At 39.4% G+C, this 24,423-nt stretch overlaps 1 protein-coding gene and 1 pseudogene across 1 annotated transcript in view; both read left to right on the forward strand.

Annotated features, from left to right (window-relative positions):
- The window catches only part of VWDE (von Willebrand factor D and EGF domains), a 52,819-nt gene extending 29,261 nt beyond the window's left edge, over window positions 1–23,558 (forward strand). The window contains 14 exon segments of the mRNA XM_070059783.1: window positions 368–608; window positions 6,682–6,822; window positions 12,661–12,743; window positions 12,745–12,757; window positions 12,821–12,916; window positions 14,169–14,264; window positions 14,825–14,920; window positions 16,157–16,168; window positions 16,171–16,251; window positions 17,224–17,319; window positions 17,414–17,509; window positions 18,813–18,875; window positions 18,878–18,907; window positions 22,414–23,558. Coding sequence (XP_069915884.1) covers window positions 368–608; window positions 6,682–6,822; window positions 12,661–12,743; window positions 12,745–12,757; window positions 12,821–12,916; window positions 14,169–14,264; window positions 14,825–14,920; window positions 16,157–16,168; window positions 16,171–16,251; window positions 17,224–17,319; window positions 17,414–17,509; window positions 18,813–18,875; window positions 18,878–18,907; window positions 22,414–22,532 — 1,263 coding nt within the window. The 3' untranslated portion in view covers window positions 22,533–23,558.
- Window positions 6,850–12,913, forward strand: LOC138845878 (uncharacterized; annotated as a pseudogene).
- Window positions 23,559–24,423: the final 865 nt, after the last annotated feature.

The raw sequence follows: 24,423 nt of genomic DNA on the forward strand, positions 1-24,423 counted from the left end.
CACACTTGCATACAGAAACAGCATTGTGAAAGGCATTGTGTTCAATGTCATATTCATCTGGTGATTCAAACAACCATTGTCAGTCTAGGTTTGGGGGTGATTTCTGATGACCAGTTGCTTTCCATTTTTAACATTTTTCAGATGTGTACTTATATAAGTTTATTATTTGGTAACAGTTCTTTAAAAAATTATCCTTAGAATTTACACTCTGGATATTCTCCTAGCAAAGGATATAATTCCCTTATTAATCCATATATTGCAAAAATACACGTTTTGGCCACATTTACACATACACCTGTCATCATAAGTGAGGCATAAACTGAAGATAATTTCGTTGAAAAAGCACTTTCCTTCTTATCTTTTGAAGGTGACTGTGAAGTCTTGTGATTGTTCGAATGGGGGGTCATGTGTGGCTGATATGAAAGTTCCTGCCGGGAGTGTCTGTCTCCCTGGCTTCCAGGCAGTCTCTGTGTGTGTCTGCCCGGCTGGCTTCCAGGGCAGTCTCTGTGACGTGGATGTCAGCGGGTGCCGATTGAACTGTTGCGGCCTTGGAAAATGTGCTGAGGGTTTTCACAATTTTTCCTGTGACTGTCTACCTGAGTTCAAAGGTATGTTTCAGACCCTCTGAACTAAATGAGAATCTGGGCAAATTAGAAAGGAAAACTCTGGAACACTGATCTACACAGCGCTCAAGCAAATGTTGGGCCAAAGATTTTAATACACATTTTAAAATGATGATGAAAGGTACCACGAATATGTGTGCTACCCATATCCTTGTTTAAATTATAAATTGCCTATGATTCTGCCATTTTTATAACTGTGATAGTATTATAGGAACCTGTTTTGAAGATTCCTAAAAATTTATCCCTATATTTGGTAGGTAAGAATATATTTAAAATTAGTATTATTGAAATATAATATTGAATATAATATGAAATATTCAAGAAATTGTGCCATTTTACAAAAATAATCACTTTAGAGAGGTTGTATTAATGATTCATTAACTTAGAAATGTCATGGTATAAATTTTATTTGAAATCAAATGAAATGTTAATATATTCATGAACTCATTAACTCTTCTAAAATGTCTGATTCTAGAAATAAATATAGGATGATCTTTAGTTTTTTAACTTCTCATACCAATGTTTTTAAGTTAAATAAATGTAAATATTAAACTGGCAAATACGTAGTTATTGAGCTTATATTTCTCTCAAAGGCATTTCTTTAAGACATTTTAGTATTATAGCTGAACTAAGACTATTTACAGATATTCCTATTTTCTTCAGCATTTTAAAATAAAAAATGTATCATGTTGAACTATGAATATAGAAATTTCTTTTCTACCATGTTAGAGATTACATTTGAAATGTTAGTCACTTCACGGTGTAAGGGCTACTATGTATTAATGATTATGAATTTATTCATTAAATTAATTGTTAAACATTTCAAAGAACACTGCTTCATCTCAAAAAATTTTAACTGAGAAAAGATTGACTCTCCTAACACAATGTAACATTTCCTTTATCTTTTTATTTATTTTTTTTAATTTATTTATTTGAAAGGCAGAGTTACAGAGAGGCAGAGTCAGAGAAAGAGAGTGGTTTTCTGTCCCCTGGTTCACTCCCCAAATGGCCACAAAGGCTGGAGCTGAGCTGATCCAAAGCTGGGAGCCAGGAGCCTCCTCTGGATCCTCCACGCAGGTGCAGGGGCCCAAGCACTTGGGCCATCTTCTACTGCTTTCTCAGGCCATAGCAGAGAGCTGGATAGGAAGTGGAGCCACCGGAACTCAAACTGGTACCCATATGGAATGCTGGCACTGTAGGCAGCAGCTTTACCTGCTATTCCACAGCACCCCCACCCCGGGCCGCCTTTTAAGATTTATTTATTTATTTGAAAGGCAGAGTTAGAGAGAGGCAGAGGCAGAGAGAGGGAGAGGTTTTCCATATGCTAATTCACTCCCCAAATGGCCACAATGGCCAGACAGAGCTGGGCTGATCTGGAGCCAGGAGCTTAATCTGCATCTTCCAGTGGAGAGCTGGATCAGAAGTGGAGCAGCCAGGACTCGAATTGGTGCCCATATTGGATGTTGGCACTGCAGGCAGCAGCTTTACACGGTACTCCGCAGCACCAGCCACAGTGTAATGTTTTCATAAATTTTTATAGCCAGTGCAATAACTGGACTGAAAGTTTTCCTTAAGCTAAGCAGTCAACTGTTCTAAATAACATTAAAAAAAAAAATCACTAAGGTGGGTGCCGTGGCTCACTAGGCTAATCCTCTGCCTTGCGGCGCCAGCACACCAGGTTCTAGTCCTGGTCAGGGCACCAGATTCTGTTCCAGTTGCCCCTCTTCCAGGCCAGCTTTCTGCTGTGGCCTGGGAGTGCAGTGGAGGATGGCCCAAGTGCTTGGGCTCTGCACCCCATGGGAGACCAGGAGAAGCACCTGGCTCCTGCCATTGGATCAGCGCGCGGTGCGCCGGCCGCAGTGTGCCGGCCAGCCATTGGAGGGTGAACCAACAGCAAAAGGAAGACCTTTCTCTCTGTCTCTCTCTCTCTCTCACTGTCCACTCTGCCTGTCCAAAAAAAAAAAAAAAAAAAAAAAAAAAAAAAAAAATCACTGAGTTTCAAAACAAAATACAAATGACTGCTCTATCATGGTAATTTTTTGGCCTTAAATATTAATAGATTTCTTAAGTCATGTTATTTATAGGAAAAGCTCTTACTGAATTCTGGTTTATTATGAAATGGCAGTTAATGACTATATATTTGATTGCATAGTACCCTTACACTTAAGACAACATACTTTTGTTCTAATAATGCATGATGGCAATTGGGAGACAGGAGGACATAATGCGAGGTCTTTAAAAAGTTCATGCCAATGCATATTACAAACAATCTATGCCTGAATTTCAACAATTTTTTACCAATATAAACTTATTTGAAATTTAGTTTTCCATGAACTTTTTGAATTTCTCTTGTACATAAACAGTAAAACAAATCAAATAATGAGTTGATGAAATAATTTGGATCCCAAACTATATTTCATGTAGGCAGAAATTGCCAGGAAGATGTTGATGAGTGTGGATCCGGGCCTTGCTTTCCAGGAGTAGAGTGCCTCAATACCTTTGGTTCCTATCACTGTGGTTCATGTCCAAAAGGATTTTATGGTGATGGAAAATCATGTCATGGTAAAAGTTCCTGTTTTCTACTATGAGGTTTTTTGTTGTTGTTGCACTTCAATTGCTCAGTTCCATTCTCTTTTTCGTGCTTTTGTTCAGTATGTATGCATTGTGTCATGTGCTATAGAAATAGAAGACAAGTTCTTCACTTTATAGGCGAGAATTTATTAGCAGGAGATTGGACTAGTTATCACATAGTACAATAAAGTGTGTTGTATCTTTTAATAGAAGTACTTGAAGGGCTCGTAGGAATTCTGCCTGGAGATTCATGTCTAACCAAGGGGTAGTGAACTTTTTTTAGAGTATCCAGATTATACTAGATACATGAGACCTGAATCCAGTGTATGAGCTGAAGAGAGGGAAAGGCATTTCAGGCAGAAGGAGCAGCATGAGCAAAGGTTCAGAGGTCCCTAACATCACAGCGCACTGTGGGCGTTGTGAGTGTAGTGTGTACTCAGCGTGCCTGGAATACAGGGGCCGAGGACAGATGCCTTACACAGAGTCCAGGCTAAAGAAATAGTGAGCAGACAGACCACTGAAAATCTACAGGACAGTCCAGTAAAGTTCTGAAGCAAGAGAAGAATATGGCAAGGTTTACATTTGAAGGAGTTTATTTAAGGAATAGTGTGGTGGATAGACTACTTACTGATAAGAAACTGTAAGTTTGAAGGTAGGAAGAAGAGTTAAGATATTTCAATCAGAGAGGACGAAGGTGAAGATATTCTGACCTAGGTGCAGATGAATGACAGGAAGGAAGCAGGTTTCGGGCTCTTGCTCAGTGAGTTGGTTATCCAGCAAGGTGAGGGGAGTTATCAAGTTTCAGGTGCCTGGCTTAGGTGTGGAGAACTGGCATTCACATTGTCTTACACTCAACTGAGGTCCCTCAAAATCCAAGTGTTGAATCCCTGACCCCAGTGTAGCTGTGTTTGGAGGGAGTGAGGTCATAAGAGTGGAGCCCTGATCCGATAGAATTAATGTCCTTCGAAGAGGAGATAACAGAGAGCCTGCTGTCTCTCTCGCGCTTGAGAGGTATGGAGAAAGCAATCATCTCCAACACATGACCAGGGCCTCAGCAAGAAACAAGGGGGCCAGCACCTTGCTCTCAGCTGTCCAGCTTCCAGAACAGCAAGAAAATAAAACTCTGTTGAGCCAGCCAGTCTGTGGTAACTGCAGCCTGAGCTAAGATGCACATGCAATATGCGGGACGAAGTGGTTTGGGAGGGAATTACAACGAATTCATTTTGGATACAGAGAGAAAGAGTGGGCTCAGGGAATGTATAGGTGGAGTTCAAGAGGAAGGATTAAGTTGAAGATAGACTTTTTAGGGCTGGTAGCCATGGGATAAAGTTGCTCAGGGAGAATTCTTAAATTTAGAGCAAAGAGGATCAAACTGTTAATGGATATCAAGATTTTGAATCAGTAAAAGAGAAAAGTTATAGAAGACAGTATCAGAGAGCCACATTTCTGGTGTAACTAGATGAATGGGCTCCTTTTTGATGAAAAATATGGGTTTTTAATTTTTTATCTATATAAGGTGAACAAATTTCATTTAATTCATATATACAGATTTAAGAGCAAAGTGATACTTTCCACCTACCCTCCCTCCTTCCTTTCTTATCCTTACTTTTAATTTTTACAATGATATACTCTCATTTTTTTAAAGCTTAACCCCCCACTAAGTAAAGAAGTCCACAAATAGTAAGTGGAAAAACCACTGTTCCTCAAGAGTATAGATAAGGGCTGGCCAGCACTGCGGCTCACTTGGCTAATCCTCCACCTGCAGCGCTGGCACACCAGTCCCAGTTGGGGCGCCGGATTCTGTCCCGGTTGCTCCTCTTCCAGTCCAGCTCTCTGCTGTGGCCTGGGAAGGCAGTGGAGGATGGCCCAGGTCCTAGGGCCCTGCACCCACATGGGAGACCAGGGGGAGGCACCTGGCTTCAGATCGGCGCAGCACTGGCCGTAGCGGCCATTTGGGGTATTAAACAACAGAAAAGGAAGACCTCTCTCTCTCTCTCTCTCTCTCTCTCTCTCTAACTCTGCCTGTCAAAACAAACAAAAAATAAAACAAAACAATATAGATAAGGGCTGTAAACAATAATCCAATCTCAAGAAAAACATGCTTTAATGTTGTGATGTCACTTTGTGCCTCCAGCAGGGGACACTCCTCTAGCACTGGAAACAGCAGGCATGGGGAATCGCTTGCTGGCTTTCCCTTCAGTGTCCAGTTCCTAGCACTTATACCTCCTACTGTGTACAATGAAACTCTCCCACATCCCTCTTTTAAAAACAAAGAACCCTATTTCTTCAATGAAACCTTTTGCAAGTGGAATACAAGGAGAAAACAAGTTGAAACAAACCCCATTATGTGAGTAACAAGAAAGTGTTTTTAAAAGATTTATTGTAGTTATTTGAAGGAAAGAGCTACAGAGAGAGAGAGAGAGGGAGGGAGGGAGGAAGGAAGGGAGAGAGAGAGAGAAAGAGAGAGAGAGGGGGGTCTTCCATCCTCTGGTTCATTCCACATGACCCCAGCAGCCAGGGCTGGGCCAGGCTGAAGCAGGAACGAGGAGCTTTAGCACTTAGACCATCTTCTGCTGCTTTCCCAGGTGTGTTAGCAGGGAGCTGGATCTGAAGTAGAGCAGCCAGGACTCGAAGCAGTGCTCATATAGGATGCCAGCATTGCAGGCGTCACCTTCACCTGTTATGCTACAACACTGGCCCCTGAAAAATTTCTTGAAGTCACTTGTGTTAAAATTTTAGTAAGCTATATATTAAAACAATGTTTGGTTGTTGGCGGTGTGTACTTAGTGTTGTGGTAAGGAACAGAGGTGGTGAATGTAAAAATACAGCAAGCACAGTTCTTGCTCCTTGGGTTATTGCTAGCTAGTGGAGGAGAGAGACCCTTGAGTCAGTCCTGTGAAAGATCAAGATCTGCGTGGGCACCAGGTAGGTGAGATTGACTGGGGACTGTGTGGGACTGAAGGCATCTTAGCACAGCCTCCCTTCCCATGAGATAACACCACAGCCTGGGTGGATGAACTAACACACATTTATGTTCTTGTATTCTGAAGGCTGGAAGTTCAAGGTCTCCATCCAGTTCAGTTGGTTGGTGGGGAGACCTCTCTTCTCAGCTACCAGATGGCTGCCTTCTTGAGGAGGCCTTCCCGTGTGTGTGCTGTCCTGGCATCTCTTGCTCTGCTTATGAGGACAGCAGTCCTATTGGATTAGGACCCTTGTCTTAGTTCCTCGTTTAATCTTAGTTACCTCCTTAAAGGCCTTGTTTCCAAATACAGCCACATTTAGGGTTACAGTTTGAACATATGGATTTGGGGGCACACAATTCAGTCCATACTACAAGTTTTCTGAAGACATGTTTATATAAAATGTTTCTTTAATCCAGTTTGCAAAATTGGTCCATCCAAGAGGCATTTGTATGTTCTTTTTCAGGGTTATTTGGTTTTGTAATAGTTCAACTAAACTGATCTGTCTTTTGTGTACCCATTTACAGTTGAAACAGAGTTTTTAAATGAATTTACTGTGCAAACTGTAGTTCTCACAAGGTCTGACAAGAGTATAATAAAGGAAGAAGATGACAAAAATGTCAAAGAGTGAGGAAGCCAGTTTATGCTGACAAACAGAAATGCCTCCAGTAAGTAATGGCCTTGGTAAAAGTCTAATGAGAGGTAATACTTCCATTTGTTTCCTATAGGACCAACGTGTTTCTTGCTCAGGTATTTTTATTTTTAAAATGACCAACTAAAGATTATATACTGCAATTTAAAATTTATTCTTTTTCCTGCTAATATATTGAATCCTCTGGTTTGTTTAATCAAAAATTACATTTGTGTCATAAAATGAACAAAGCATCATTTAGGGTGATTACAGAGAAGCATATGGTAGCAAATGACCATTTCAAACCTATGTCCTATAAACCCTTGGAAATCAGTCAGCCAGCATCTGGGGAAACCTTTAAGTGAGAAGGCATGTCCTTTTTCTTAGAGCTTTCCAAATAACTCTCATTTTATTCAGTAACTTCGTTCTCCTAGTGACCTTGCACCTTTCACGCGACTTTCTTTGTGCCTTTGCATTCTGTGATATCCATTATAATTGTGAATGAAGCTTTTGTTCATCTTCCAATGCACTGTTATTGATTCCTATAAGGCAGATATCTTCTGTGATTCTCATGTTTTCTAAGTTTTTGGATATTTCTGTTACATTATTTTATATGAATGTCAAATTCAGTAGATTAAAAAAAGTAATTTAATAACACTAACATGCACCTTCCTTCCTTTCTTCTGCAAGATTTTGTAATCCAGAGTTAATTCAGATTTTTTTCTTCCGTCTTCAGTCCTAACTCCCAAAACACTAAGCAGATGATTGACTTAAGGCAGTTGGGGCTGGAAGGAGCAGTCCCTGAAGGTTCAGAAGCTTGGGGGAGGGGCCACCAGCTTGTCCCAGATGTCCCGAAGCAGGGCCTTGAGTTGGAGGATCTATGTGCCAGCACTCTTTTGCTCTTTGTATTTGTTGACGCTTAACTCTGTTCGCTCTTACTTCTGTTTTGAACTGCATTTTGTGCTCTCTTATTTCTCCATTGGTCTGAGCTCATATGTTTCTGTGTTTCAGGAAATCCTCAACATATTCAAAAATCTTTCATTGCATTTTTTGCCAATAATGATAAGGATGATTTTTGTTACTGTCTTTGGTTTGTTTTCTGTCTTTCTAATTTGGTATGGTTTGGTTTTCTCTGCTTTCATATTATAAGGGATTTGAGAAAAGCTATTCATGAAGACAGTACATAAAATCCTAAACTAGCAATAGACACTATAAATTTTCTCATTTTATTTTCTTATTGTGCCTCATTTTATTTCTTTTTTATAAAGATTTATTTATTTATTTGAAAGAATTATACAGCAAGAGGAGAGTCAGAGAGAGAGAGAGAGAGAGGGAGGGAGGGATGGAGGGGTCTTCCATTTACTGGTTCATTCCCCAGTTGGCCGCAGTGGCCAGATCTGCGCTGATCCAAAGCTGGGAGCCAGGAGCTTCTTTCGGGTCTTCCACATGGGTGCAGAGGCCCAAGGACTTGGGCCATCCTTTACTGCTTTCCCAGGCCATAGCAGAGAGCTGGGTTGGAAGTGAAGCAACCAGGATCCAAACTGGTGCCCACATGGGATGCTGGCGCTTCAGGCCAGGGCGTTAACCTGCTGCGCCACAGCGCCGGCCCAACCCTCATTTTATTTCTTAATATCTTCAAAAAATCTGTTAAAATTCTAAGGTTATGCTATACTAAATAAATAAAGTTATAAAAGAATTTTTGGGAAGATATAAATAAATTATTACTTCCTCTTTAAAAAATAACAAAAATATTTTAATTTAGAGTTGATGACTCAAAAAAGATGAGGATTTGAAATCCTATTTTGTCACATTGGTAAAATTATTACATCTTGGACTAATGCAGACACTATTTTGCCAGAAAAGTTTAATCCACCAAAGTAGCACCAGCATCCCATATGGGTACCAGTTTGAGTCCCTGCTGCTCCACTTCCGACCCAGCTCCTTGCTAATGCATCTGGGAAAGCAGCAGAGGATGGTCCAAGTCCTTGGGCCCCTGCAGCCATGTGGGAAACCCAGAAGAAGCTCCTGGCTCCTGGCTTCTGATCGGCTCAGCTCTGGCCATTGCAGTCATTTGGGGAGTGAATCAGTGGATGGAAGACCTGGCTCTCTCTCTCTCTCTCTCTCTCTCTCTCTCTCTCCATCTGTCTGTAACTTTATCTTTCGAATAAATTACTCTTTAAAAAATTATTACAGCTGCAGTTCTTTGGCTTTTATACAAAATATCACCTATATAATTTATCAGCTCTTATTTATGCATTTAGCTTCTATTGCCCTCTTTCCAAGCAAAATTACTTCCTCTTCCATATAGATTTCATCCCATAGCAGTCTCTCTTATAATAGTTATCACAGACAACTAAAATGAGTAACTCACATGTCCGTGTCTTTGACACAATTATCTGAATTTCTCAGGGACAGAGGCCATACTTTACTTTGAATTTAATATGTGTTAAGTGTTGAACAAGCATTTGTTGGCTATTTCAGGTTCTTAATAAAATACTATTCTTCAACTTTTATACTATTGAAATTCCATTTTTTAAAAAAAGATTTATTTATTTATTTGAAAGGTAGCTGTACAGAGAGAGAAGGAGGGGGAAGGAGAGGGAGAGAGAGATCTTCAATCTGCTGGTTCACTCCACAAATAGCTGTAACTACCAGGGCTGGATCAGGTCGAATCCAGGAGCCAGGAGTTTCTTCCAGGTCTCCTACACAGGTGTGGGGGTCCAAACACTTGGGCCTTCTTTCGCTGCTTTCCCAGGTGCATTAGCAGGGAGCTGGATCAGAAGTGATGCAGCTAGGACTTGAATCATCATCCATATGGAATACCAGTATTCCAGGAGGGCGCTTATAAGCCTGCCTTCTCCACCACAATGCTGGCCCCAGTTGAAATTCTGTTATCTTGTGTACCCAACTAGCCTATAAATTCCTGATATCAGGAGCCATGTCATGACTTATTCCCTTGTGCACGGTAGGATTGTTTTACACATGTAATAGTTAATGAAAAAATCAGTTCCTTATTGTCAAATCGTATTGTGTGTAGAGCAGAACATTAATACATATTATTGAGTTACATTTCTATTTCTCTTTTGGTTGTTTAGATAAAGATTTTCAGCCAACATCAACCTAACATTCATTTATTGGAACAAGGTTTACCCACAGTCCTGCTACTACCAGCAGGTTCTTGAATACAACCACAAACGTCTACCACTTGTCATCAAAATCAGTTACTACTCAAGAGGATAATTCAGAGAAGGCTGTTTCCCATCAGATACCAAGTTGTGAACACGTGGATCATGCACTCAGGACAGATCTTGGTTTGCATGAGTCAGGAGTTTCTCTGGACAACGGTAGTTCTTTAATCAGACAGCTCCCATGTTGCAGTAAAGGATATTATCCCAAACTCCATCCAAACAGAAACAGGAGGGTTTATTTCTCAAATTAACAGTTCTTCCCAAGGTTACACACAGAAAAAGGATGGGATTGCATCATCAGTTCCTAACACAATCACTATTTTGCCAGTAAAGTTTGGATCGACCAAAGCATCAACTTTTGTTGAATCATCTTGTTTCCCAGGTGTTTCCTGTGTGCCAGCCACAGATGGCCACGTCAGATTTGGACGTTGCCCCTCTGGGTATTATGGCAATGGTATCCACTGTAGAGGTAGTATGAAAACTTCAGAAGATACAAAGGGGAGGGTGGTGTGGCACAGAGTGTTTAGCTACCACTTAAGATGTCTACATCCCATATCTGAATGATGGTTTGAGTCCAGGCTACTCTGCTTCCAACCTAGCTTCCTGCTCATATACCTGGGAGGCTGTAGATGATGGCTCAAGTGCTTAGGTCCTTGCCATCCACACAGGAGTCCTGAATGGCATTCTCGGCTCCTGTTTTGGCATAGCCCATCCCTGCCTGTTGTAGGCATTTGATGAGTAAACCAGCAGTTAGAAGAGTTCTTTCTCTGTCCCTGTTGTACTGCCTTTCAATGGAAATAAATGAACATTTTAAAATATAAGATACAAAGAAAGCTCTTTTAACTATTTAAGAAGATATGCTTTTTTCCTGACAAATTTTATTCTACTTAATTTATTTCTATTTATTATTTCTGTTTATTTACATGAGATTTTGAAAAAAGTAGGTTTTCTGATTTAAAAAATCATTTAATATTATACAGTAGTAAACCTGTGTAATATATATTATAAATATTGAGTAATTACTGTAGAAGCATTCTGTATCAATCATGTCCATGATCTCCAAGAACCCCACATAGTGGGTGCTATTTTTCCCATTTTATAAATGAGAAAGTAGAGCTTTGGAAGCTGTCTTTCCTGGAGCCAAGCATCTAAGGAGATACAGCGATACAACGATAGATCTGATTGACATTGTGATCTGGGTTTTTGCAGCCCACAGCAGGCATTTACCATTTCAAGTTGCTAATTACAGCATACTTGCTTATTTTCATAAACTAGGTGTCTCTAATTTCTCCAACTCAACTAAAACAAGTTGTGCATTACTTTAATTTTAAAAGTATTTTTTTTTCATCTTTTTACAATTATCAGCACTATTTTCTCTGGTGTAAGTCAGATTTTAGGCTTTGATGACAGAGAAGCTGTGTCCTTTGTTGGTCATGTTTTGTTATTATTGTCTTGTTTTGGTGTATTTTAGACCAGAGTTAAGGAAAAGAGCTCTTAGAGTATTCCTGTGTTTTCAGTATTACCTAGAGGAATTTTGTGTAAGCCTCAACACCCATATGTTTATAATATAAAATTCATTATTAATAAATAGATCTCATGCATTTCAGTTACTCTGGGAAATATTAAAAACCAAAGAGAATATATCAGGTATAGCTTAAGGAATACAAATCTGTTAGTATATGATGTGTTCCTGGCATTTATTTTGCTCTTTCTTTGTAATTTTTTTATCTTTCAAATTTAATAATTTTTACCATTTTACTACATTCACTTCATATGTAAACATCATATACATATATACTATTTTTCTTGAAAATAGAGATATTAGTATTATGAAGTGAGGGATTCATGGTAATGATCATAACATGGGAAAGAAGGTTATCTTGCTCTTTGAAAGTCTGCTTGTCCCTGTCATGTACCAAGATTTAGCTGAGTAGTATCTAAAACCTCATTGTCATCTGAAAAAGACTGTAAGCCCATGTGTAGTTAAGTGTTACCTTCAACATCACGTTCTGCTGTGGAGTAATTACTTCCTGTGTGTGTGCGTGTGTGTGTGTGTGTGTGTGTGTGGATTCACATACAGCGTATACTTATATGTGTATTTGTGTGTGAGTAGGTGAGGGGGCTTCAAAAGCGTTAGCCTCCGAGTGCTGTGTTCAGGTTCTACCCTGCTTCCAGTTCCAGCTTCCTGCTGTTGCTCACGCTGGGGAAGCAGCAGGCCGTGGCTCAGCTGCTTGGGTCCAGACTCTCACGTCGGAGACTGAGTTTCCAACTCTTGGCTTCAGCCTGACCTAGCCCAGCTGTTGTGGGGATTTGGGGAATGAACCAAAGGATAGATCTGTCTGTCAGTCTTTCTATTACTGTTTTTCTGCCTTTCAAATACAAAAATTAAATAAAATCAGCTCTAGAGAAATGAAATATGTATTTAAAAGTGAATTTTCCATGAACTTTTTGTAGGCCCTGTGTGTGTGTGTGTTTATAGATGTATCTTACTCTATTAATCATTTCCTTCAGTCATTCTAATGGTAAGACAAATTTAAAGGAAAAAATTATATGAGTAATGTAGTAGTTGTTTAATAGCAGAATCAAAATGTTCAAATTTTTTAGCATCTTGCTTTTATTGTAGCTTAGTCTGTAGGCAAGATGCATCTGTGGTATCAACAACAGCCTTTTCCCCTTGATTCCTGCAGCCATTTGTAGACACCCATATGGAAAAAACAGGGAGTGTGTTGCCCCAAATGTATGCAAATGTAGGCCTGGGTACACTGGGTCTAAACTGCCAGACCGGTGAGTATGTCAGTCCTTGGTTTTACGTACTAAATTTTATTTCACTAGTGATGTTTTATACAGCTGTGTGTCACCCTGACTGCAAGAACCATGGAAAATGTATCAAGCCTGACCTCTGTCAGTGTCCTCCAGGACACAGTGGCCCAACCTGAGACAAAGGTGATCATTCAGATTTACAATCAAATAATAAAGCTAAAATGAAATGTTGTTTTAAAACCTTTTTCTAAAAGATAACTCATTTTTCTATGTATATACTGATACATATTTGTTAATACTGATTACAAGAGTTTGAGATTTTTAAATAGTTTTTAAAAATAATTTGAGAATTTTGAAAACTTAAATTTTCAGAATCAGACATCTAAAGATAACCTATTGGGTTGTCTTTGGCATAATTATCTTTTGAGATCATTTTTTGATATTTATTTAGATATTTGATATTTAGTTATTTGTGAATATTTTAGCTTTAAGAAAAAGATGCATAAATGTCAAATAGTTAGAAGGTATAAGGTAAACCTAAAATGTCATGTTGAAAAACATATCTGTATTGGGATAATTACATTGCTTTTGCTGAAATCTTAAGTGGAGAATTTGTCAAATGGCATTCCTAAAAATAGAAATACTCAATGTGAGTGGGCCAAAGAATTGCCTGTAAACTAGAGAGGAAAAAACATTGAAAAAATACCAATAATTAGGAAGGTCTGTGTGCAAGCGGGGTAGCAGGAGAGTGGGAGAGGTCTGTCCAAGAGTCGTCCCTGGCGGAAGAGCACGCACAGGGCAACCAAGGGCTTTCTGGGGTGGAGAGAGAGACAGCGGGAGCACGACCTCTAAGAGAGGTCTATGGCAGAAAGAGAGGGAAATGAGAGTGGTACTGCTAAGCCAGGTCCATGGCAGAAAGGGCTGTTGCTTATTTTGAAAATAATGTCATAAAGTAATATATTTTGTAGATGGTACCTATAATTATGAGCAAACTGATAGCTAGGTTCAATGCATTCATGACAAGGCCAGCTACAAGTTAACAAAGTAAAGTAAATTTAGGGTGAACTAGCATTCAATATCAGTAACATGAAAATTGAAACATAGAAGTATAGAAATGTTATGTTTGTAGGGCAGAAATACCATAAGTCTCACTTTTTAGAAGGTGTCTAGGGTTAAGTATTTGGTTAGCCAAAACTTTTTATAACCCAAAGCTTATATCCAGTGAATAAAGGCTTTGGCAACCCAAAACATGCTATGAGTGTTTTGTGATTGTGTCAATACTACATTTGTGATTGTGTTACAATAACTAAATTGGATAAAGAGAACTGAGCTCATCATTAATTTGCTTGTACAACAAGGTGTTATTCTGGCTGTGCTTCATAAACATAAACTGACTTGTGAAAGTAAGAGCTGACTTGATAACGTGTGTCTGCAGAACATTGTCACCCACCTTGTCAACACGGCAGCACGTGCCTGGCCAGCAATCTCTGCACCTGTGCTTATGGTTTTGTTGGACCAAGGTGTGAAACAAGTAAGCAAAGCTGTCTTCCAACAATGAATTTACTCCTTTGAATAGTTGATGGCTGTAACACTTAATGAAATGAACCCAACAGCCTAACTAAAGAACACACATTCATGGTCTGTGATGATGGTTACCATCTTGGGTAGTACTGGAGGCAACTGTGGGTAACCATCACTAAGATAAAGGAGTTAGCCTCGGATGTAACTCTCCTCTTGACTGTATCCATGACCCTTTCTTTGAGATAAGATGAATCCAGATTTATTAATTGTATGTGTATGTAATCTCATTTAATTGATGTCTGGTTACTTTCATCAGTAACTAGTAATTTCCCCTAATAGCCAACTCTTGTTTACCACTCAGCTCAATAGTTTTCTACTTCTCTCATCTCTATTAACAAGAAAATAACTGTATGTAAGAATTTGATAGTATTTACAGCCAAAGTGTATTTTGTCTTTCTAATCTCATTCATTAGCATATGTGATTGGCAATTATGAGCAAGCTAAGTAATCAACAGTATGACCATTCAAATCCTGATTTACTTTTGTTTTATTTTTGTCCCATGATCGTAGTGATCTGTAACAGGCACTGTGAAAATGGAGGTGAATGTCTTACACCAGATGTTTGCCAGTGCAAGCCTGGCTGGAATGGACCAATCTGTAGTACAGGTAAACCCAGAATTATCTTCAATGAGTACATTAAGAAAAGAAATTCTGCTAATATGCTAAACACTTACACATAAAAATATAAAACTGATCGGATAAGACAGGTATGAAGTTGTCATTTCAGACTTAGTTTTACATTTTCCATCATCTTTTTCTTCCTATATAGAAGCACCCAATATCTTAGTTTTACTGTTATTCTGCCCAACCAATACTTTTTTGCCTTTGTAGTTTCCTCATTCTTCTACCTTGTAGTGTAGAAAAAAAATATCTGTGTTGCTTTTTCTTGGTTTCTCTCACTTTTTTTTGTTGCAACACAGACATTCTGTTTCATTAGACAGCTAAGCAATTCCAAGGTAAGCATGCACCCATCATGTTGTGCTATATATTTATCACAGTGTCAGCCTTGCTGCGTTGACAGCAATAGTTCCAGTTACCTGTGTTTGACGTAGCCACTGTGTTTTAATGGCTTTTCTCAATGAAAATGTAATCCAGTGTTTACAGTTCGCCAACCATGTGTGACGCATGATGCAAAGTGAAACAGATCAAAACGTTTGCCCTGACTTCACTGAGCATACTGTTATTGAAGGAGACACAGGATGCAACTATAAGAAAGACTATTTATTACACATGTTGGGTTATGATAAATAATGTCATTGATGCACAGTTCCTTAGAAGTAGAAAGAAATTAATTCTGGCAAGTAGAGTCTGGGAGAAAATATTTGTAGTTAGACCTTGGAGAACAGGTAAAATCTGGGTTGAAAAATGGAATTTGAGGTACCTTTCAAAGCAAACTAAAAGTGAAGAAGTAAAGATAGACACGGATTTGAGTATGCTAGGACTTGAGTGCAATGTTCCTGTTTTAATTGGTAGGAGACAGAAAGGTGTGCATGGCTATTCGGATTTGAGTAAATTACAAACGGTCCTGATGGTGCTGTTGCATTTGTCTCCTCTTAACCTACAGTAAATTTTTTTTTTTACTTACTTAGGGTATTTTGAACTCTAATAATAGTCTCCACATTCTTAGCTTAATATTATTTGTAAACTTAATGAACACACTTCCAAAGCAATTATCTAGTTATTTCATTCTTACTTTTGGCAAATTCTAATTCATTATAGGTTATGGGTTTTCCTTGCAGTAAAAATAAAATATTTTATTATATATAATTTTGTACTTCTGTACAGCTTTCATTTTTTAAATAATAAAACTTTGTGGTCTCCTTCTCTCCTGCTGTTCATTAGCTTTGTGTGACACCATTGTCTCAACGGAGGTTCCTGTAATAAGCCAAACACTTGCCTTTGTCCAAATGGATTCTTCGGTGTACGATGTCAGAATGGTAATCATTGTTTATAAGTGGAAATAAAAGACAAATGGCAAGTTAGTTGGACAGCAACAGGGCTCTGAGTAGACATGAGACAATTTTAAAGGAGAAGATGTGCTTTATTTCCTGTTTCTCAGGATGTTGCAGGTATGGCCACCAAATGACCTGTTCATACAGTGTATCAGAGTGATAATGTGAAACAGGTATACTTGTTCCACATATGTTAGGCTCACAACATTGGCACTTGTCCATGAACTTTTGTAGGACCCCTCACTGCAGTTGTCTGCATGGAACGTAAAACCCAGGAAGGAACCCAGGTGGATCATACCTCACGGTGCAAATCAAACACAGTTGAGTGAAACTAGGCCTCTCCTCCCCTCCTCCTTGTCCTTCTCCTCCCCTGTTCTACCCTTCAAATAAATTTTTTAAAAATTGACCCTACAACTAACCATTGTTTAAAATAAGATTGTGACCAAGCTTCATAGGAATGTCACTTATAAAACTGCGCCTTCATGACCTCAGTAGGTATTCAAACATTATCTTATACTTTTATACATACTTTCTGAATACCGTGACAAACTACTGAGATTTTTCTGACTTCTACAAAAAGATATATTCTCATTTTGAGCTAGCTTTTGACTTATTTTCTTGGTTTTGTCCATGTCATTTCACACTTTATTTCCTCATATGGTGAAGCATAAGTTAAGGTGTATAACATGTGCGCTAGTAATACCAGAGCCTCTATTTGCTATGATCATTACGTCAAGACATTTCAAGGTGTGCTAATCCACTAGCAGCTTCAAGCTACAAGCCCTGCATTGTAGGATTTAGAAAGGACAGTTTAAATGACCTGCAGTTGTGATCTTTTATTTTGATAGCACATTCCTCTGCTTTATGGACCCATAGATAATGAGCACTTGATGTAATCCGTGATATATAACCATGGACCTTGTAATGATCACAGATTGCTGCCTTGTGTTCTCTCAGCTCTCTGTCACCCTTCCTGTAAGAATGGTGGTCACTGTGTGAGAAATAATGTGTGCGTCTGTCGGGAAGGCTACACTGGCAGGAGATGCCAAAAAAGTAAGACACCCCTGAATGTTATTTGCCCACTGCAGGTAAAGCAAAACGAAACACCATTGCTGTGTGAGGGCGGACGTTCCCTGCTTTGCCTCAGGCATCTGTGATCCTATGTGTGTGAACGGAGGAAAGTGTGTGCAACCAAACATCTGCTCTTATGCTTCTGGCTGGAGTGGGAAGCAATGCAACACATGCAAGCAGAATGTTGTTACAGTGCTCCTCCCGCCAGCCCCGTCACGGGCACACGGCAGAACCCCAAATGAACAGTGCTTCCCTTCTTCTTTACTTGTGTTTGCTTTTATTTTTGCTTATTTTCTCCTGCTTTAGTAGATATCTTTTCCCAATAGGTGAAAAAGGCAGATTCTCCAGAGCTTATTCTGGGTTAGCAGAGGAAGAGGGCATATTGTATTCTGCAGGCCTTCAGCCACACTTGCCGGGATGAATAACACGGCCTTAAATCTCGGGCTCCTAATTTGAAGTCGGTTGGACAGGAGGGTGTTAAAAAATGACTGATTCCTCGGCCCCATCTCAAACCAACCTGTTCAGCCTTTCCGCGGAGGAGAGCCTTTATTCTGTGAAGTTTCTGAGTTGATGGTGTCTTCCTTCACTGAAATGTTTCATTTTTCCCTTTCTATAAAACTGTGATTGAAGCTTAGCATCTGCTATCATGTATTGATCAAAGTAGAAAATGATAAGCAGTGCAAATGTCCAACAGTTGGGAAACATTAAGTCACGATGCACAAGGGGACATAATACAAACAAGGAAATGACATTTTCCTTAGAGTACATAGTGACACTGAAAAATGTTCTTGATAAAATGTTAAGGGACTGAGGTCCCGTAAACATTGACCTCTCACTATGGTTTTTTTCTCGTTAATCCAAAATGTTGTGGTGTGGGGAGCAACTCGGACTAGACTAAGTTACTGGAATTAAGACTTATTCTATGCATCTGCTCTCCCACAATATGGCGCTGGGAGAGGAGTAAACAGCTTCTACACAGCTGCCTCCAGTTCAACCAATAAACAGCAGGACCTGCTCCTGATTGGAGGAGAGCAGCGTACTCGGCGTGTGGGTAGCAGAGTTGGGATTAGTGGAAGAGGACTATAAAGGAGGAGAGAGACAACATGCACCAGGAACACCTGAAGGAACACCTGAGCAGCCCCCGAGAGAGCCGGCCGGCGGTGTGCCGCTCCCCCGCGGAAATGGGGAAAGTGGCAGGGGGAACCGCCCTTCCACGGAGGTGGAAGGGTCGGTAGCCAACCCGGGAAGAACCAGCAGCAAACCCGGGGAGGGCCGAGCAGACAAAAGAACAGCGCAGGGTCCTGTGTCGTTCCTCCATGAAGAGGGGGAGCGACATAATGGTGCCGTGACTCGGATAGGAAACCTAGGCAGGGTTTAGTGTCGTTCCTCCGCGAAGAGGGGGAGCGACATTGTGGTTTCTGATAGGATTTGTCTAGTGATTGAGCATTTTAACTTGTCTTGGTTTCTACTTGCAGCTGTCTGCTTTCAGAAATGTAAAAATGGTGGTGAATGCATTGCTCCTGGCATCTGCCACTGTCCCCTGCTTGGGAAGGAGTGCAGTGTCAAATACGTAAGCCACAGGACTTCTATTCTACTATCCAATCTCAGCAGGAACCTGCTATAATAGTTAAACTACAGTGTTAGAAAATCCAACATGCTTAACCTTAAAAGACATGGCTTTAGAAATGAAAACTTGTCCAATTTTATGCCTATTCCATAAAAAGCATGGCAATATTAATATCTGTGAGATGTGGGTAACTTCAAACTATGCTCTGTTGGCAGCAAAGTTCTCTCAGATGCCCACCCCCCAAATTTTTTGAGCAACGGTTTAAGCCACCACCTGCAGCACCTGCATCCCACATGGGTGCCAGTTCATATCCTGGCGATCCACTTTCGATGCAGCTTCCTGCTAATGTGCCTAGGAAAGCAGCAGAGGATGGCCCAAGTGCTTGTGCCCCCGTCACCCATGTGGGAGAGCTGGAGGAAGCTCCTGGCTTCGGCTTGCCCCAAATTATTTTAATATACAGAAATTAAGTTAAATATTTCTTCACAGTATATGATAAGTACACTGTGTACATATTGGAAATCTTAGAAAACACAAAAAAGCATATAAAATTACTTCAAATTCATCACCTGGGTTCATTTCTCCTACTTTTTTGTTCATTTAACTTGTTTTTATACAGTTTTAGTCATACATTTCTGCAGAAAAGAAATCTTAAGGATACAGAAGAAAATTGAATAATATGCAGTTTTAAATATATGAGTACATGAAATAAAGTTATAATTAAAAATTAATATCATGGGAAAAATTAGAAATACCTAAAATATTTTCAAACGAGTAATAATTATGTCATTTCCAAACTGGTAAACAAGTAAGTTGTAAGCTGAAATGACACAGTTGCAGCGTGACCATGCCTTTTCCCTGGAAGTCAGTACCTCCTCAGTGTCTCATGAACCTCATGGTTGTTCCCACACATCAGAACTCTTGGATATAATTTCCATGACTCTTAGACCTTATTGTATTAGTAATTACTATTATGATTTATAATTATAACTCCTCTGCTAGGAAAAAATATAGCAAAGTGCTATATGTTAAGTATTAGTTTTCAAACATTGATAATTCTCATTGGATGTTAGATCTGATAAAATGTTGCAGAAAAAGAGCTGCCAACCCCAACATGGGCTGCTCCTCCTGGAGAGAGGCTGTGTGGACACGAGAGAGAACGATGAATGTACAGATATGGTCCACTGGCTGCCGACTGAAGTTCTTTGGCACAGTCTGAAGCTATGCACACTGACGCACCTTTTGTGAATTAGAAACTAGAATTTTGGTATTGTTCAAACAAAATGTGTTACTGCCATCTACTGGAAGCTTGTTGTAATAAACACTCAAGTCTGTGAGGTCTGTGATGTGAATGGTGCTTCCTTAGCAATGGAGCCCTTGTGCCTTAATCAACCTGCCCAACTCTGTACAGCCACCCTGGTGAAAACATACCCATCAGTATTACAGCTGTATCAAAGGGAACTGTGCAAGCTTTCAGTATTGAGATACTGGAGCAGTACCTCTTCCATGAAAATAACTTGTATATAACTTTATAGTGTGCTCATTCTCACTCAACATTCCTTACCAGGATAGATCGTATCTTTAAAAGATATAATTTTAACTGCTATGTTAAGTTTCTTAATATAAATGCTGGAATTCCCTTGATCTTTTCTCTCAGGTTGAACATTTTATTTACTTAGAAGTTGTTATAAATAGTATAAGCATTTTCTCTGTAGAAACAGCTGATAACAAGATATGCAGCTGAGACATAGGGAGACTGAAATACGGTTATGTTCTCATTGCCTGGGGAGGCATTTCAAGGAAGAGACTTCTAGTACAGACAGTGTGAAAATCTTCAGGAAGCTTTTCAGTAGAGCTGATTCATGTTCAACTTCCAATGGTAGTCTAAAATAGTGTGTTTCTCCATATGCTAGCCACTACTGAAATGTCTTTTTATAATTTTTGCTAAGTTATTAAAAAGGAAATTATAAATGTTACCTTCTGTTACTGATTTGAACTTCTCTCAAAAAAGACTTCAAATGTTTAAAATATAGAACATAATCAGTGAAATTGTTTTCCTTTAATCGTATCTTTGTGGATTTTTTCTTTTTTTTTTTTAAAGATGATTTACTTATTTGAAAGAGTTACACAGAGAGAGAGGAGAGGCAGAGAGAGAGAGAGAGAGAGAGAGTGAGAGTGAGAGAGAGAGAGAGGTCTTCCATCCGCTGGTTCACTCCCCAATTGGCCACAGCAGCTGGAGCTGCACCGATCTGAAGCCAGGAGCCAGGAGTTTCTTCTGGGTCTCCCACGTGGGTGCAGAGGCCCAAGGAATTGGTCCATCTTCCACTGCTTTCCCAGGCCATAGCAGAGAGCTGTATTGGAAGTGGAGCAGCCGGGACTAGAACAGGCACCCATATGTGATGCTGGCACTGCAGGTGGAGGATTAACCCACTGTGCCACAGCACCGGCCCCATCTTTGTGGAATTTTAAAAAAATGATGTTTGAATTTGGGTGTTTCAGTTTCTGTGGTGTGTGTATATGTGTGTTCTTAAAGATGAGAGTGCTTAGATTAGATCCATCCATAGATCACTGACTAATAGATTTTTTTACTTGTTTTACTGCTTTAATAATTTAGAAAAATTTTAAATTATATATGTGGTTTATATTATTTTCCTTTTCATTGTGGTCAGTAATCATTTATTTAACTTTATATTTTTTAAGATTTATTTATTTAAAAGGCAGATTTACAGAAAGAGAGGGAAAGACTTGGATTGGGGTACACCAAAGCCAGAAGCTTGGACTTCATCTGGGTCTCACATATGAGTGGCAAGGGCCCAAGTATTCAGGCCATCTTTGGTTCTTTTCCAAGGCACATTAGCAGGGAGCTGGATTGGAAGTAGAGGAGCCAGGACTAGAACCTGTGCTTATATTAGATGCTGGCATTGTAAGTGGTGGCTTAACATGCTGTATAACACCAGCTCCTAATTTATTTTTTAATTGCCACATAAAAATAATGCCTATGTATGGGATCAATTGTCATAATTTGATGCAAGTCTTTCTCATATAATGTAATAGATTCTTAGGATGATATTAGTAATCCAATCCTAAGTAGATTCAGATCACTGCAACAGGATATGTCAAGGTATTCCCTGTCAAAGGATGGTAATTGAGGGGCTAGTGCTGTGGTGTATTTGGTAAAGCCACCACCTGCAGTGCAGGCATCCCATATGGGTACGGGTTCCAGTCCCAGCTGCTCCACTTCCGATCAGGCTCTATGCTATGGCCTGGGAAAGAAGTAGAAGACGGCTCTGCACCTGCATGGGAGATGTGGGGGAAGCTCCTGGTTCCTGGCTTTGGATCAGTGCAGCTCCAGCCTTTGTGGCCATCTGGGTAGTGAATCAGCAGATGGAAGACCTCTCTCTCTCTTTCTCTCTCTCTCTCTCTCTCTCTCTCTCTCTAACTCTGTCTTTCAAATAAATAAATCTTTAAATAAAAAAAAGAAGATGCTAATTGTAAAGATTCATGTATTACAGCAATTTGCAATCAAAAGTGTCTTCATGGAGGCAGATGTGTATTTCCTAATGGGTGTTCTTGTCGTGTTGGATATACAGGTATGTTAAGTTTTAAAAAGAAAATAAATATTAGATGTTGATATTTGCATAATATCTTCCACTTAGTAACTGATCTCCTGCTAATGTTTTATTTCCAAAATAAAAAAGACATATAAGGATTTAATATTTGCCTCTTACACTACAATATCATTCTAGTGTTGTTAGCTATCTCTCATGTAAAATTGTAATGTGTACTTAAGGGATTTGAATAGAATATAGATCCAACTGCTGTTATTTCCAAAATAACTTAATAACTTACTTTCAGCAGGTATCCCCCAGATGGACCTAAGACACCATTGCTTTATATTTTGGTCAAATACTATACCAGAACACCACCCTCCCCCGTCTCAGAACATCTTCCACTTTTAGATGAATGAATCATTGCTTCATTGACTTGAGAGTGGCCCTAAACATTTTCAATGGGTCATGTACCATTAAGGTCTTGTCTATTACCATTCTTTCCCCTGATAAAAATGCTTTCTCTTCTCTTGCTCCCTAGTAAAATCCATCCCCAGAAAAGCAATAAAAGCTCTTCACATCATTAGAATTAGGATGTATTTGTATTTCAGAAACAAAGAACCAACAGAAGAATAGAGGGCTCCTTGGGATTCCTAATATGGCCTCACATTTTCTTGGAAGGCCAGTGCTACAGAACATCTGGTTTAAAACTGATTATATTTTTTGCATGTAATATTGAACTGTGTTTTGTTTGTGTAAGACTCCCATCTCTAAATATCTACAAGAAAGACATTTTACTACCTTAATTCCTATATATACCAGGATAACTCTTAATAACTCCCCATGCCACTCCCCTCACACACAATATGGCAGATCTCTTAAAATTTCTTAATCTGCAGGAGATCAATTTATAAAGCAATTATATACTCTGTGGGACTTCAGAAGGTATAGGGGTCATGAACATCAAAAGTATGCTGGAGCATTGTAATTTTGGAAATGGTATTTTCTTCTTAAAGCTTGATGCTGGATTAGTCTGGCTTAGAAGCAAAATGTGTATATAAGGGTACTTCACAATTATCATGGAAATGGAAATAAAAGGTTAGTTTATTCTGGGGCAAAAATTTTTTTTAATCCTTGTATGGTTTTTCATTATTTGCATTTGTCATAACTGTTTGAAGACCGCTTGTATCTTTGATTTTCAAAAAGATTTTGCCACAAAAAACTTATTTCCATTTGCCACAAACCATTTTGAAATATCCTCATCTACATATTTTCTGCTAGCACTGAAGTTTATAGCCCCCATTTTGAAAATAACCATGCTATGTTTGAACATCAGAAGACAAAAGTTATTGAGTACTTACTTGATTAAATAGTGTTGAGAAAAAGAGAAATAGAACCTCGGGTTCTCTGGGTTTGAGAACACCTTAAGTATACATCATTTTGGAGCTGGTGTTGTGGCACAGTGTGTTAAGCCACCACCTACAATGCTGGCATCCCCTGTGAAGAGTGCTGATTCAAGTCCTAGCTGTTCTGCTTCTGAGCCAGCTGCCTGATAATATCCTGGGAAGTAGCATAAACTGGCTCAATTACCTGGGTCCCTGCCAGCCACGTGGGAGGACAAGGTGGAGTTGTGGGCTCCTGGCTTCAGACTGGCCCGGTTCTGATCATTGCGGCCATTTGAGGGAGTTAAACAGAGAATGGAAGATCTCGCTCTCTGTGCCTACCTTTCTAATAAATAAAAATAACTAATATACATATATTTATTTTATTTGAGATTTTCATGGTACGGAAGGCCCTGTGGCCTCAAAAGCTTTTCAAATCCAGCTAGACAAGACAGAACTGGGTTGCTTCTCTACATTCTATATGTCTGTATTAATTTACCTTTGGAATGCTTGTGATCAGTAGCTGATCATGTTAATCCCTGCAGCGTTACTTCTGACTGCATCTTGAATCCCACTAGGGACAACAGTAAAG

The sequence above is a fragment of the Oryctolagus cuniculus genome, chromosome 16 (assembly GCF_964237555.1).
Source record: "Oryctolagus cuniculus chromosome 16, mOryCun1.1, whole genome shotgun sequence".
In the NCBI taxonomy this organism is placed as follows: Eukaryota; Metazoa; Chordata; class Mammalia; order Lagomorpha; family Leporidae; genus Oryctolagus; species Oryctolagus cuniculus.